Consider the following 12,498-nt stretch of genomic DNA (forward strand, 5'->3'; position numbering starts at 1 on the left):
GTTACAGGGAGGCGGAAGTTAATCCTTCAGCTGGAAACTGAGACGTTACTTGACGGGGAGGCTTTTGACGTTGCACGGTGAGTAAGAAATTACTCAAGAACAAAACATGGTCGAATGTATTGGCTCGCAGACCCGCTTCGCCTTCTGCTCAGCACTTCCCTCAGCTTGTGGCGCAGTGAAATAACAAACTTGCAGCGTAACGGTGCAGTTTGCGTTAGCTAAGTCTACATGGTTTATAACGGTGACAGTCAGTTCTACCGCTGTTAGGTCAAAGTGAACTGTTGACTGTGGTTTAAAGGTATTTTAGCCTGGATGGTTTGCGCAATTAATCGTGGCAATGCAAGCGACCACAGCAAATAAACCAGGCTTGCTAACCGAGACATCAGCCGTGTGGTGGGGTAGAATCGGTCTCGTTCAATCTTGACACCTTCAGTCAGTTTTATCGGTTTACCACCACATAGGTTTGGTTGGATGTCCTTCCTCTGCAAACTTATCCGCCACTGTGTGATTATTTTCGAGCTTCTTTGATAGGCTGTGCAAATTCCTCTCATTCCGTGTTCCCTCAGATTTCTCGCTGATTAGGGAGGGCAGTGATACCATGTGGCAGTCACATGAACGGCGAGGATGAGGCATAAACAAGGAGGCAGCTTGACGAGTGATCCGCTGCACAGTGTCCGCCGCAAAGAGGGGGCTTGCTGCGTGTACAGAGACCCCGCACAAGTGGCCCCCTGTGCCCCTCCTCTCTGAACGTTTACGATGAACAGCACCACTCAGACCCCTGCCGTCGTAGATGGAGGTGTGAGGGTCGGCTACGTGCTGGTGCCATTCCTCCTCTTAACTATTGCTGGAATCGCTGCAGCTGTGGTAAGTGGTTAATTGGACTGCCTGACGCAGGGTGGTCTAATGAGACATATGTTGCCCACTGTCAGGGAATTCTACAGTTAACACAGCCCACAGCAGTATGATTACAAAGACCTACCTGAACACTAAACTCTTCATTTTCTCTGTTCCAGATCTTGTATATTCGCAGGAAAAGAAGGTGACTACCAGTCTATATGTGTTATGATCAAATCTTGAACTCAATTGCTTTGTTTTTGTGGCCCAGCTCGACTCATTAAATCACCAGTGACCTCTATTCCTCAGAATTGACAGGCTCCGTCATCAGCTGTTACCAGTTTACACATATGATCCCTCCGAAGAGCTTAATGAGGCTGAACAGGAGATTTTGTGGAGAGAGGAAGACACGAGGGTAAGATGCACCATTGTCTTGCATTCTCTGCTGCAGCGACACCTGCAGATGTATGAAATGATCAGATCTTCTAGGTTAGATTGGAAAAATCTGTCCATAATGCCACCAGTAAGTGACATGTGTCTTTTTGGTAGAATTAAGCATGCAAGGTACCAATAGAAGTAATCAGTTATTCAACCCCCCACCACACACACACACACACACACACACACGCACACAAAAAAAAAGAAGTAAAGACACATCCCCTCATTCCCTGTGTTCTCAGTGTATTTTTAAAATGTTTTTTTTCCTCTGTGAGTTTGTTGTTGTTGGCAACATTTAGCTTCAGGGCACAATAGTTCCTCAATTTGCTGATCGTTTCCCCTTATGCAGGCACATAGCTGCAAAAGTAAAGTGAGAGCAGGAGGGATGTTGCAATGCATGTTTTCTCTGCTCGCCTCAGACCCTTCTGACTTCCTTCAGTTGCAGCGAGCGACTTGTTGGCATCATTTAGGTGGTCAAATATTTTAGAAACGTTCGTTTTATTGGCGGCGCTGTAAATCCGTGCAGAGCTGCACGGTGCGTCGAAAGGGACAAATATGTCGCATCTGCCTTTAAGACGTTTGTCACGCGATAGACACTGAAATAGAAATCAATTTAATCCTTTCATTGTCAACAAATATGCGTCTCTTCCGTCAAAAATTCTTTCTTTCCTTCAAGTTTTTCTTAATCTCTCCATAATTTTCCATTTCTTACATGCAATTAAAAACGGAAACCTCTAGAAATTGGAGCTTACATTTCAGACGTGTCAACATACACTGTCACATTTACATTCATGTGTAAGTCAACAGCACCATACTTTCTGACGTATACACTGTATAATGTGTGTGAATGGTCACATATTAAGTTGATGTTTTACACTTTTTTTTTCCAATCCATTGTTATTCTTTCAGATTCCATATTGTTATAACGTCAGTTTTTCACTAATTTCAAAGTCATGTACAGAGTCTTGAGAAACACTAGGTGGCAATGTTGCTTATGTCAAAGTTTTTCACTTCAGATAAAGTACTGAATGAAACTAATGGACCAACACAGGGCTTGAAATATGTCTCAAAGGGTCTCCCCTAATCACAAAAGCATTTAGTCACTTATTCCGTACAGATATACGTTATAGCCATACAGATAGTTGTGAGTGATGTATCTGTTCTTTGTTGCCAATAATTGGAATTGGTGACAGGAAATTGTATTTGCTGCTGCACTGTGAAGTTTCTGTACTGGAAGATAAACCATAGAATCCTGAACAAGTCAGCCTCTCATCACCATACGTTTAGAAATCCTTAAAAATGAGTTTGAAATGCTGAAATCTGCCACTTTCCCCACACAACACTGTAACTTGTTAGCCCCCAACAGCTTTGCACATCCCGGTCAGCAGTGTGTGGCTGTGCTAAACTCTTCTTCCGCTGTTTGATGCCCGCAGATTGTACAAGGTTGGGCGAGAAGTTATCAACAGCGGCGCCCTCTTCTGACCAAAGACGTCAGTGCATGATGGAAGTAAAACCCTGATGCAGGACACGGTGGAGTGAGGACACAACCTTCAGCCATAGAGATTAGTTATCTTTCAACTTAAGCCGGTCACTTTGTCGCTGCTCCCGTTTGGCGGTATCTCTGAGTGCACGAGTGACAATAAGCCTTTCTTTGTCCTGTGTTATATATATATAGATCGACTGCTCATATGTGAAGTCCTGATGCCAATCCTGTGTGCCTAAGAGATGCATTACCTTTGACTTATTTATTTTGAATGTATTTATTAAAGGATATTTTTACAATTGTACGCAATTACATCAAAATCCAGGAAGGTAGACGATACAGGCTCCTGTACATTTAGTCTGTTTACATTCACATTGTTTTTGTGGGTGACATGTGGCAAGCAGCTATGTTCCTGTGGGTTGCAGTAGACATTTGTGCTGATTGTCACTGTGAATGTGCACCAGTTAAAGATCAGCACTCCTGCCTGGGTTGGTTACTGTGCATAGGTTGTTTGCAGCGTGTCATTGGCTTCTTTGACAAATCACCTCTGTGGTTTGACAAAAAAAAAAACAATCAAAGCCTCTTAATGATCCAAGTCAACGTTGGCTTCTGTAGCCTGGCAGAGTTTTAAGTTTCATTTTGAGTCAAAAGGCCAAACAGCCCACTTTCATTTTAAGTTTGCTCGCAGACTCGCTGCCTTGGAATGCACATCTTTTGTGGTTTTGCCAAATCCTGTGACTCAACAGTGGCATGAAGCGCCAGATTTGGAAGTAAACAACACCGACTTCCTCTCATCTCTTAAATGAGTTGTGACTAGTGCCCCGAAATATGTCCTGTGTATAAGGCATGGCACCAGCAAACTTTACCTTTGGCTGAAGAATCTGTGCAGATGAATGCCATAGGTCTGACTGTATCAAGCACTCAGGAAACCTTTTTGGGTTTTTTTTTTTCCCTCCTTGAGTTACAATCTTTATTTGCCTTGCATTTGTTGAATGTAAACCGTTTCAGCTGACCAGTTAGACGGTTGTATATCGTGAAAAGCAACTACTGCTCACACGTGATGTTATCAGGCATGACATCTACAGGTGCTTTAGTATGAGCCTTTACAATCACGTGTCATGATCAGCACCGGACATGGTAGCGTGCGCTCCTGTCAGGTGCCTAAATTAATCTTTTTTTCTTGCTGTATGAAATTTATCAGGAGGCACTGAAGTCAAAGAACTACTGATGTAAATGTGATATTGACAGCACTGTTGCCACGTTTTTTTTCCTTTTCGATTTCGTTGCGCTGCTGTTGCTTACAACAATAAAGACGTTAAGTGATGCGACTGGTCTATGCTGTTGTGTGGAAAAACAGATACGCTGGTCACCAAAAACAAAATGACAAAGAAAAATTCTCTTTATTGACCATTTCTGATACAAATTGTAGGGCACCATAGAAATATAGACATTGTACATTTATATACGTGTACATTAAAAAGAATGATCCCATCCTATTGAGTTTACGGTATATAAATCAACGGATGCATGTTGCTATGTAAGATGACTCGACACTGTTGAATAGTTGGAAAAGAATGAAAGAGATGTGAAATGACCGTATGACCAATTGCATGATTATGGTATGGGTGTGTGTGGTTGTGCCAGACACAGAGTGGCCAACAGAACAGTGAAAAGAGCGCCCAGTCTACACAAACATTTGTCCATGAAATTCTGAACCAACATTTCAGTGCACCAGAAGATTTAAAAAAAAAATTAAAAAAAAAAAAGAAACAGGCCTGCTAATCTACCACAGTCAGCGAACACAGTCGTCAAGCTGACAGGTCTCCCTGACTTGCTTCACACATAAAAACTAAAAAAAATAAAATAAAAAAACCTGTCTGCAAGCTCCGGTAACGAACGAGCCACGACACATACGTGTGCAATCACACGCTGGACATCTTAAGATACCACGTTACAGTCAGGTAAACAAAAAAAAAAAGACAACTTTGTAATAACGACCTCTTCTCAATTCATGCCAGAGGTTACATTAAAAACAGAAAAACCAGTTAAATGCAATCATATGGTAAAGTAAGCTGTTGAGTGAGGTATGAAATACCCAGGCTTCGTCTCGCCTGTTTGCAGTTTTCCGGGTTTTGTAACTGAGGTTGTAGCAGCTTAGGTGTGTGGAAAAAACCCAGTTAATTGGACTGTGACCGCAGGTTCCCTGACACTTAGAAAACACACAAACATTTCATTTCTCTGTAGCAGACAGCATACGACACGCATCTTCAGAAGGCTAAGAAAAAGGTTTTAACGGTACTAAAGGGAGGACCGAACGATGAAGCTGGGAAAGCAGCGAGAGCTAGATGGAATGAAAACCGCACAGCCCCCGTTGGATAACGGCGTGACCGCCTATCCACAATGACAATCGAACTCCTTGTTTGACCAATTGGGGTTGACCTTACGAGCGATTGAGTGCGCGCTCGGGAAAGAATCAGAGGACCGAGTAAAGACAAAGCCAGCAATGTAACAGCATTTGTAAAAGCTCCCTGAAGAAACGACACTGATGACTTTCAGCCGAGAAATCTGTCAACGCTATCCTTAAAACACACATTACACCAAAAAGAATCGAGTTATAATATGAAAAGCAGCACACTCATGTTTTTTTCTTTTTCTTTTAAAATGGTATGTAACCTGGAGTAAGGAGAAAAAAACAAAAAACAAGACAAAACAGTAAGTCTGGTCAGATTTTTCTGTTGACTAATGATACACTTTACATCTCCCCACTACATGCCAAGGACTGGAAGTTTGAGAAGCATCACTAAATCTAAACTGTCCAACAGGAAAGAGCTGAAGATGCTCTAATCTTGGGGGTGGGAAAAAAAAAAAAAGTGGAACTGACACTTCTACCATCAGACACCTATTCTCATCCAAAACGCTGAAGCTCAACTCCATCTAGAATATGATGCAAAGGAGGAGAGGTTAACCACAGACAAGAAAGAAAAAAAAAAGAAAAAAAAACAGCAACTAGGTAAAATTCACCTTTGTCCAGTACAAAACGAGCAGAAAAATCTATACGCCCTACCATCTCAGATGCGGGTACAACAGATAACGTTTAGCAGAGAAAATGTCCTAGAAACCATCTTTAGGGGAGAAAAACATCCAGGCTCCTCAGAGCACACCTTGTCCAGTATAAAAGACTTGTGATAACATGACATGTAGAGAAAAGGGCTGTTACCTTTCATGTAATTCTTAGATCTATGCTTGAGCAAGTCCATCTTTCTATCCAGTGCAGCTGCATGATATATGTACTGTGTTAACCCGCCTTTGGTAAAGGGGGCTTTGTCGTGAACAGTGGTCATGTGGTGGCACTGGTGTTGGAAATACAGCCCAGTTCTGGTTAACAGTAAGTCAGTATGTTGAGTGAGGTAGCATGCGTTGGATTACTGGTCCTCTTCCTCTTCCTCCTCAGATGATTCTTGGGATGCCTTCTCTTCCTTCTCCTGTAACGGGGGGAGAAAAAAAAAAAAGGCAAAAAGTCAAGACTTTGACGGCATCCACGAGGAAAATGCTTCACTGCTCAGCAACCATAGCCGCCTGCGATTCATGCCTCAACATGACTTTTCTTTTTCTTTTTTTAAAATAACCCCAAGTACAAACATGAGAAAAAAAAAGAAAAGAAAAGGATCTCTTTGATGAACCACATTGGTATGAAAAATACCCAGGGGAAGGGTGAGCCATCTGTAGTGGAGTGATTCATCCCTGGTGAGTCATGATGAGGCATCCTGCTTTTTCCCCCTGCATGCTCACTGCTGCCCAAGACGTTCATTCATAAAAGCTAGCGGGCTGGTTAGAAGGGCAACTTTGGGTCTTTCCTTTCTGTGACTAATGCAATCCAGACATGTTTTTAAGAGTACGCCCTAACCACCAGTGCACATGACAGAATGTTACTACAACAACACAATTTCCTCCTAGATTTAACACATGCGTTTGAGAGACAGCGCGAAGGCCTGGCAGCCCTTTTTAACGAAAAGTTTTCCAGATGTCTGTAGCCCGTTCATATTTTCATTACACGAGTAATGTCTGTGGGTCTGATGGACCCACCGCACCAGCCTTAGCTATAGGAAATCCAATGCTATCCCAATCACAAGCATTAAAGACAGCTCATGTGGTTCACACTTAGCCTTTTACATCTCTGATCACGCTTCTTGGTTATTTTTGTACAAATTGATGAGACTTGCAAATCTCAAATATTTGATCCACAATTAAACAGAAAACCACGAATGTTGAGACATTTTACCATTTCACATTAAACTGGCACAGCTGAGAGTTGGTTTGCAGCTACAAATCCCCCCCAAAAAGGCTGAGCAGTTACAAGTTACAATGTTTATTTTGTAGCATCCCCTCTTCTTAAAGAAAGAAAAAAATAAACATATGTGAACTGAGGAGACCGGTTGCTGGACATTTTGGGCGAGTTGACCCATTCTCCCAAAGAACCAGACTGCAGGCAGGAGACTTCTACAACGGCTGTTGTAATGAATGCAATCTGTGGTTTACAATCACCCTTTAGTCCAGAGGACATGATTTAAAAAAAAAAAAAAAGAAAAAAAAATTATACTTTAAATTTGTTGGCAAGAACAGTTTCAACTTTGCCCCATTTAAATGGGTTTGGGCCCAAAGAAGAAAGTGGCATATCTGGATCTTGTTCACATGGGCCATTTTTTGGTTTTTGCATGTTACAACTTAACCTGCCTTTGAACAGGCAATGATTTCTACAAGCGCCTCTGAGCCTGTGAAGCGATTCCAGACAGAATCACGACCACATTCTAGCAGTTGAGGCACACTTTTCTGAAACTGCTTAATTTACAGACGCAGTTTCTGCAGATTGTTCAGCCTCTAAATCACATCGCTGACCTGTTGCAAGCTCATCTGATTAGCTGTACCTGCAGCCGTTTCCTCTCTCGGCCCCTTCATTTTCCAGCCTTCTGTTGCCTACGACTCAGCTCAAGACGTGCTGCCGCCATTCAACACGAGCCAGTTTTGTTCAACTAAAACGTGGAAAATGTCTCACTTTCAGCGCTCTATGCTCTCTGTTATGCCCCCCCCCAAACCGTATAAAAGCTGATGGGGGGGTAATGAAGGAACCAAAAATGTACAAAAAAAAACCAGTTAAAACAACAAACAGCTTTTTTCTTTCAGTGAACATTGAAAATGGGTCCCACAGACCCAAACGCCACAGAAAGGTTAAGAACACATTTTCAAGAAGACAGATCCTATATTCTACAATCACCAGGTGAAGACTTCAAATAAACAAGCAGCTGCTCGGAATGAGCACAAGAACCAAAATAACTGGCGAGTAAAAATGACTCGTCGGAGGGGAAGGAGGCAGTCATGGGAATTAGGAAAATGCAATTTCACCCTTCAGACAGTCATACCAATCATAATTCAATTTGGAGAGGAATGGTTTAGCAAATGTGAGCACTGATGTTGCACTGTTTGTCCGGGGGACTCTTACCTCCTTCTTAGGCCTTCCCCTGCGCTTTCCCCCTGCAGATGGGGCTGCTGTTGCCTTCTGTGAAAGAAAACAGCACAAGGTCAACAAGGCAACAAGAGGGTCCTGACATTTGGGCTCAGAGACTTGCTGAGCTACAGCCAAGGCTTTTCAGCTAAAGGGAAAAAAACAAACAAACAACCCCCCCACCCCCCCAAAAAAACAAAACACTTTTGGTATCAACAATCTACTTCCACAGAGCTTCGCCTCAGGCTGCCTGTAGATGGCAGTCGTACATCTGCAGTGAGAAGGACAGAAAGGGGGCATTGGGTTCATTGGCTATTATCTGGAAGGCCAACAGGAACTGCACACAGGGCACTCCAGTTCGCTGGCCACCTGGTCTGAGGCTCAGAGACAGCTGGTGAAACTGAGCGGAGACACAAACCCTCTGCAGCTCGGCCCAAGCCTCCAAACCTATATCAGTCCATGCATGTGCGTCCTAAACTCCCTCCATCTCTCCCTTTCCCATACATAGCAGCAAAGTCGGAGCGCACGGGGGAGCTGGAGGGTTGGGGCGAGGGAGAAAAATCAGTTGTTGCTATGGAGACGACAGGCAGAGAAGAACTAGGGCTGTGTGCTGGTTGGGGGCGGAGGGGTGCTTAGTGTCAGCTTGGAAACAGTCTTGCGGCCTCTGCACCTGCACCGCACTGTGCATGACAAGCTGCAGGAAGCTGGAGGACAGGAAGTACAGGGTGAGCATCCCGCCCTCCCCCACCAAACAAAAAAAAAAGTGAGGCAGTTAACCAAGCTTTTTACAATGGGAAACCATAGCTGGGCTATTTCTGACACCCAGAGGTGGAAGCAGCTAAACTGCAGCCAACAAATATATCACAAGCAACAGCTCGACATCCTTTAGGAGGATGAGGTTAGCTGCTGCTGCAGCACTCACCAACCAGGAGGAATCAGGGTTTCAAAACAGGAAGGAATGCAAGAGAAGATGGGACTACAACTGCCATGTAGAGTCTCGTGATAAGGTTGGGTCTGTCTTTCTTGGCACTGCTGCCGTTCCAGCTCAGGATGCGCGCTTGCTGCTGCAGCAGAAATCACGATTTGCAGCGACTTACTTTGCCCTTGCCTGTCGCCTTGTTTTTGCTGCCCTTCGGCCGTCCTCTGGGCCTCTTTGGAGTTGGGGACCCACTTGGCTCCTGGCAATCAAACCAGATAGAAGTTAGTATACTAGAAACCATCTCAGATGGCTTTGGGGCACATGACAGATATTTTAACAATTTAAAAAAAACAAACAACTAAAACAGTCACACCCAAACGTGCTACTTAGAAACCGAAACTGTTGAGCAGCCTCATTGGGATGTAAAAAGGAGAAAAATGCAAAGTAAACACTTAGGGGATTGCCATCACCTCCGAGAGCTCAGCAGGAGGCAAGTTATTGTATTCATGCGCAATTTGTGGTCCAAAGCTGTGTCATGGCCGACTCGGCTACTGTTGCAGTTCTAGCGTGTTTACAACCGCAGCTCCTAGCAACCAAGCAATTCAATAGTAAAACACAGCAGGCTGAGTGACATGTATATGAGCCACTCTGCGCTTCGACTCTGCTATGTCATCCATTACATGAGGAGCGGAGGTGGGTCGAAAAGGGAGGGGGGGTTAAAACCAGTTTAAAGGTGTTGGGTTACGGGCAGCTTACAAACGGGTGAGACATGCAGGAACTCTGTTGTAGACCTCCACTCTGATAAGGAGCCAGCAAATGGTCAAAAGGGCATGCTGCTACCATATCTAGATTTTGCATTTCACTCAGAGCTCGTGACATTGATATGTATGAGCATCTTACCCGCAGTAACATCTATCTGATCATCAGCTGCAACAGATGTGAGGCCAGGGTTTGTTTTTGTTTTTTTTTTCATGCTCCTCAACACGTCTTATAACACAGGCCTGGTTCTTTCTGCTTTTAAGGTTAGAGCTGCTGTCATGACATGCAAACCCCGATAGAGCACATTTTCCCAGCAAGTGTAGAAGTAAATGGACACTACTTACGTCAGAGGATTTTACCTGGGGCTGCTTGCGGGGTCTTCCACGCCCTCTCTTCTCTGTCGCCTCCTTCTCTTTCGGTGAGACGGTCCCCTTGTCGCTCATGTTTGCTCAGCTTTTCAGACCTATGGAAGACAAATCACACCGGTTGGTGTTGCTGCAAGATGAGGCGTCGAGTTCACACACACGCACACGCAGAACATGAAAGCGCTCGGGCCACTAAACCCACTGACCGCAACAACAAACCAAAAAATAAAAGACGACCGACCTAACCGCGCGCCGGTTACGCGTTGAACTCAATTAATCCGCGCTTATTTCCAAGTCTATTTCTGGCTCATCTGCGCTCCATTACACAGCCGAACGTGCTACACAAACAGGGGATTGACACCGAACCCGATCGCATGATATTGCAGGGACTCAATAGGCGGCGAGAGGCCGGACAAACCTGCAAAAAGACTACTGAACCCGTTGCTCCCTTCCCGGAACCGACCACGTTAAAGAGGCCCCTTTGCTGTGCTTGTTGGGACCAATGATCGGGCCCGTGCATGAAACTATCTCACAGCATGTCTGCACGCCGGAGCCGCGGAGAGATCCGCCGACACACACACGCGCGCGCGCGCACACACACACACAAGAACGCACACACAATGGCTGCTGTGTGCTCGTTTGCATTTGCAAGCTAAAAGCCCCGGCTGAATGGGGGCTCGCTTTTTTTTTTTAAACGGCACTGAAAATGCAGGCGAGCGAGGTGGCTGTGCGTCGGGAATAGCCCAGGCCAAAGCAACAAAAGACGGCTTGACGTTTAGAGCATGCAGCCTTGCCTCTCAGGAGCTCCAGCTCACTGTAAAATGCATTAAATCGGTTGTAGCTAATCGAGCATGTGAAGCTTCCCCTCCCGCTTCGCGTCGCCTTCCTTGCACTCACCTTTTCTTTTTTTGTCGCCTCGGTAATAAATTTGAGAAGAATTGCTTCCTTGGTTGTCTGGTTATACCCGGTACAAAAAAACCCTTCCAACGATCTATAGGCTACAGCTTTTATTCGTCAGACAACACACAGCCCGCCCATTTAAAACCCCCTGCTCATGCAGCTTTAAAAAACGGCTATGAATTAAACTGAACGGGAGCGATTTGCTTCTCTTTTTTTCTATTTAAGGAATAAAAATTGTAAAAAAAATAAATAAAAAAATTCGTTCCTTTTCTTTTTTTTTTTTCTTTTTTTTTTACCAGCAGGATGAGAAGTTTATTCCAACGGCGATCTATATATAGCACGTGTGTCTTGTCTCGTGCAGATAAAGGGAAAAAGGCGCCGGTCAGGAGGAGTTTTGGCCAATTTAAAGAGCCGCCCTCGAGGGAGCTGGAACACTGGAGGGCGGAGATATGGGCCACCAACAGTACAAGAGAGGCCCCACCCCACACACACACACGCACACACACACACGCACACACACTCCACTCTACAGCTCCCGGATTCTTCAAATGTTCCAGGTTTGATCACAAAACACCGAACAGATGTGTAAAAGTTTCAGAAATAAACTTAAAGGGGGGTAAAAAAAAACACGAAAAATTGAATAGAAATATTCTGAATAAAGCAGATGCAATTCAACCTAGTAGGTCTTTGCTGAACAGTAGAGCAACATTCTGCAGTTTCCACTGTAATGGCGAGTGAACTATGACCTCCCCCAATGTAAACGTAAGCCGCCCTTAAACTCCACTCCTTACTTCCGAGTAGTTTTGTGCTTTTTCACACTTCACAAGAACCAGTTCAAAGCTCAGTTCAGATTAAAACTGAGTTAGTTCAAGTTCAGAATCTGAAATTGTGAACACAGTCCTACAATGAACGAGTTTTTCTTCCAAAAGCTTCTCTGAATTGTCCTCCTCCATGATACTGTGCTTTGAAGTGCCTGAATGCAGGTTCCGGTCATCTGAGCAGGTACATGCACATCCATCTATTTTAATACCAACTCAAAATGAAACAGTTACAAAATATATAGTTTTAGTGCATAGCCTACCTTATTTGATCAATTTTCACAGAGTATGTTTGAGCCCTGCAGTCATTTATGCAGGTTTAAATGCAACAACTTTGCCCTTGTGTTGACTTCAAAAGTTGTAATCACTTTTGGATTTATCTTTTTGTTTTATATTGATAATGCTCCTCTTATGGCACAAATTCTGCTTCGGTCAAATTAAATGAAACATTAATGGCCACTCGTTATCATGCATCAACTGAATAA

General features: G+C 44.0%; 2 protein-coding genes across 6 annotated transcripts; one reads left to right on the forward strand and one right to left on the reverse strand.

The window, feature by feature from the left end:
• On the forward strand, nt 1-4,796 carry smim29 (small integral membrane protein 29). 2 transcript variants are annotated; one of them, XM_072366714.1, is made up of 5 exons: nt 1-77; nt 567-864; nt 1,014-1,039; nt 1,144-1,249; nt 2,706-4,796. In XM_072366714.1, exons 2-5 carry the CDS (start codon nt 757-759, stop codon nt 2,772-2,774), a joined length of 309 nt encoding a protein of 102 aa, XP_072222815.1. In that variant the 5' UTR covers nt 1-77; nt 567-756; the 3' UTR covers nt 2,775-4,796. The 2 variants fall into 2 exon arrangements, with proteins under 2 accessions (XP_072222815.1, XP_072222816.1); XM_072366715.1 differs by having other exon boundaries at nt 13-864.
• On the reverse strand, nt 4,137-11,604 carry hmga1a (high mobility group AT-hook 1a). Of its 4 annotated transcripts, none has more exons than XM_072366718.1 (5): nt 11,492-11,604; nt 10,275-10,393; nt 9,350-9,430; nt 8,250-8,306; nt 4,137-6,237 (listed from the first exon to the last, which is right to left on the reverse strand). In XM_072366718.1, exons 2-5 carry the CDS (start codon nt 10,371-10,373, stop codon nt 6,178-6,180), a joined length of 297 nt encoding a protein of 98 aa, XP_072222819.1. In that variant the 5' UTR covers nt 10,374-10,393; nt 11,492-11,604; the 3' UTR covers nt 4,137-6,177. The 4 variants fall into 4 exon arrangements, with proteins under 4 accessions (XP_072222819.1, XP_072222821.1, XP_072222818.1 ...); XM_072366720.1 differs by lacking the exon at nt 11,492-11,604 and adding an exon at nt 11,193-11,450 and having other exon boundaries at nt 10,290-10,393; XM_072366717.1 differs by lacking the exon at nt 11,492-11,604 and adding an exon at nt 11,193-11,439.
• Between the last annotated feature and the right edge of the window lie 894 nt (nt 11,605-12,498).

This window comes from Leuresthes tenuis, unplaced genomic scaffold (genome assembly GCF_036924035.1).
Source record: "Leuresthes tenuis unplaced genomic scaffold, fLeuTen1.0.hap1 SCAF_16, whole genome shotgun sequence".
NCBI classification, from domain to species: domain Eukaryota; kingdom Metazoa; phylum Chordata; class Actinopteri; order Atheriniformes; family Atherinopsidae; genus Leuresthes; species Leuresthes tenuis.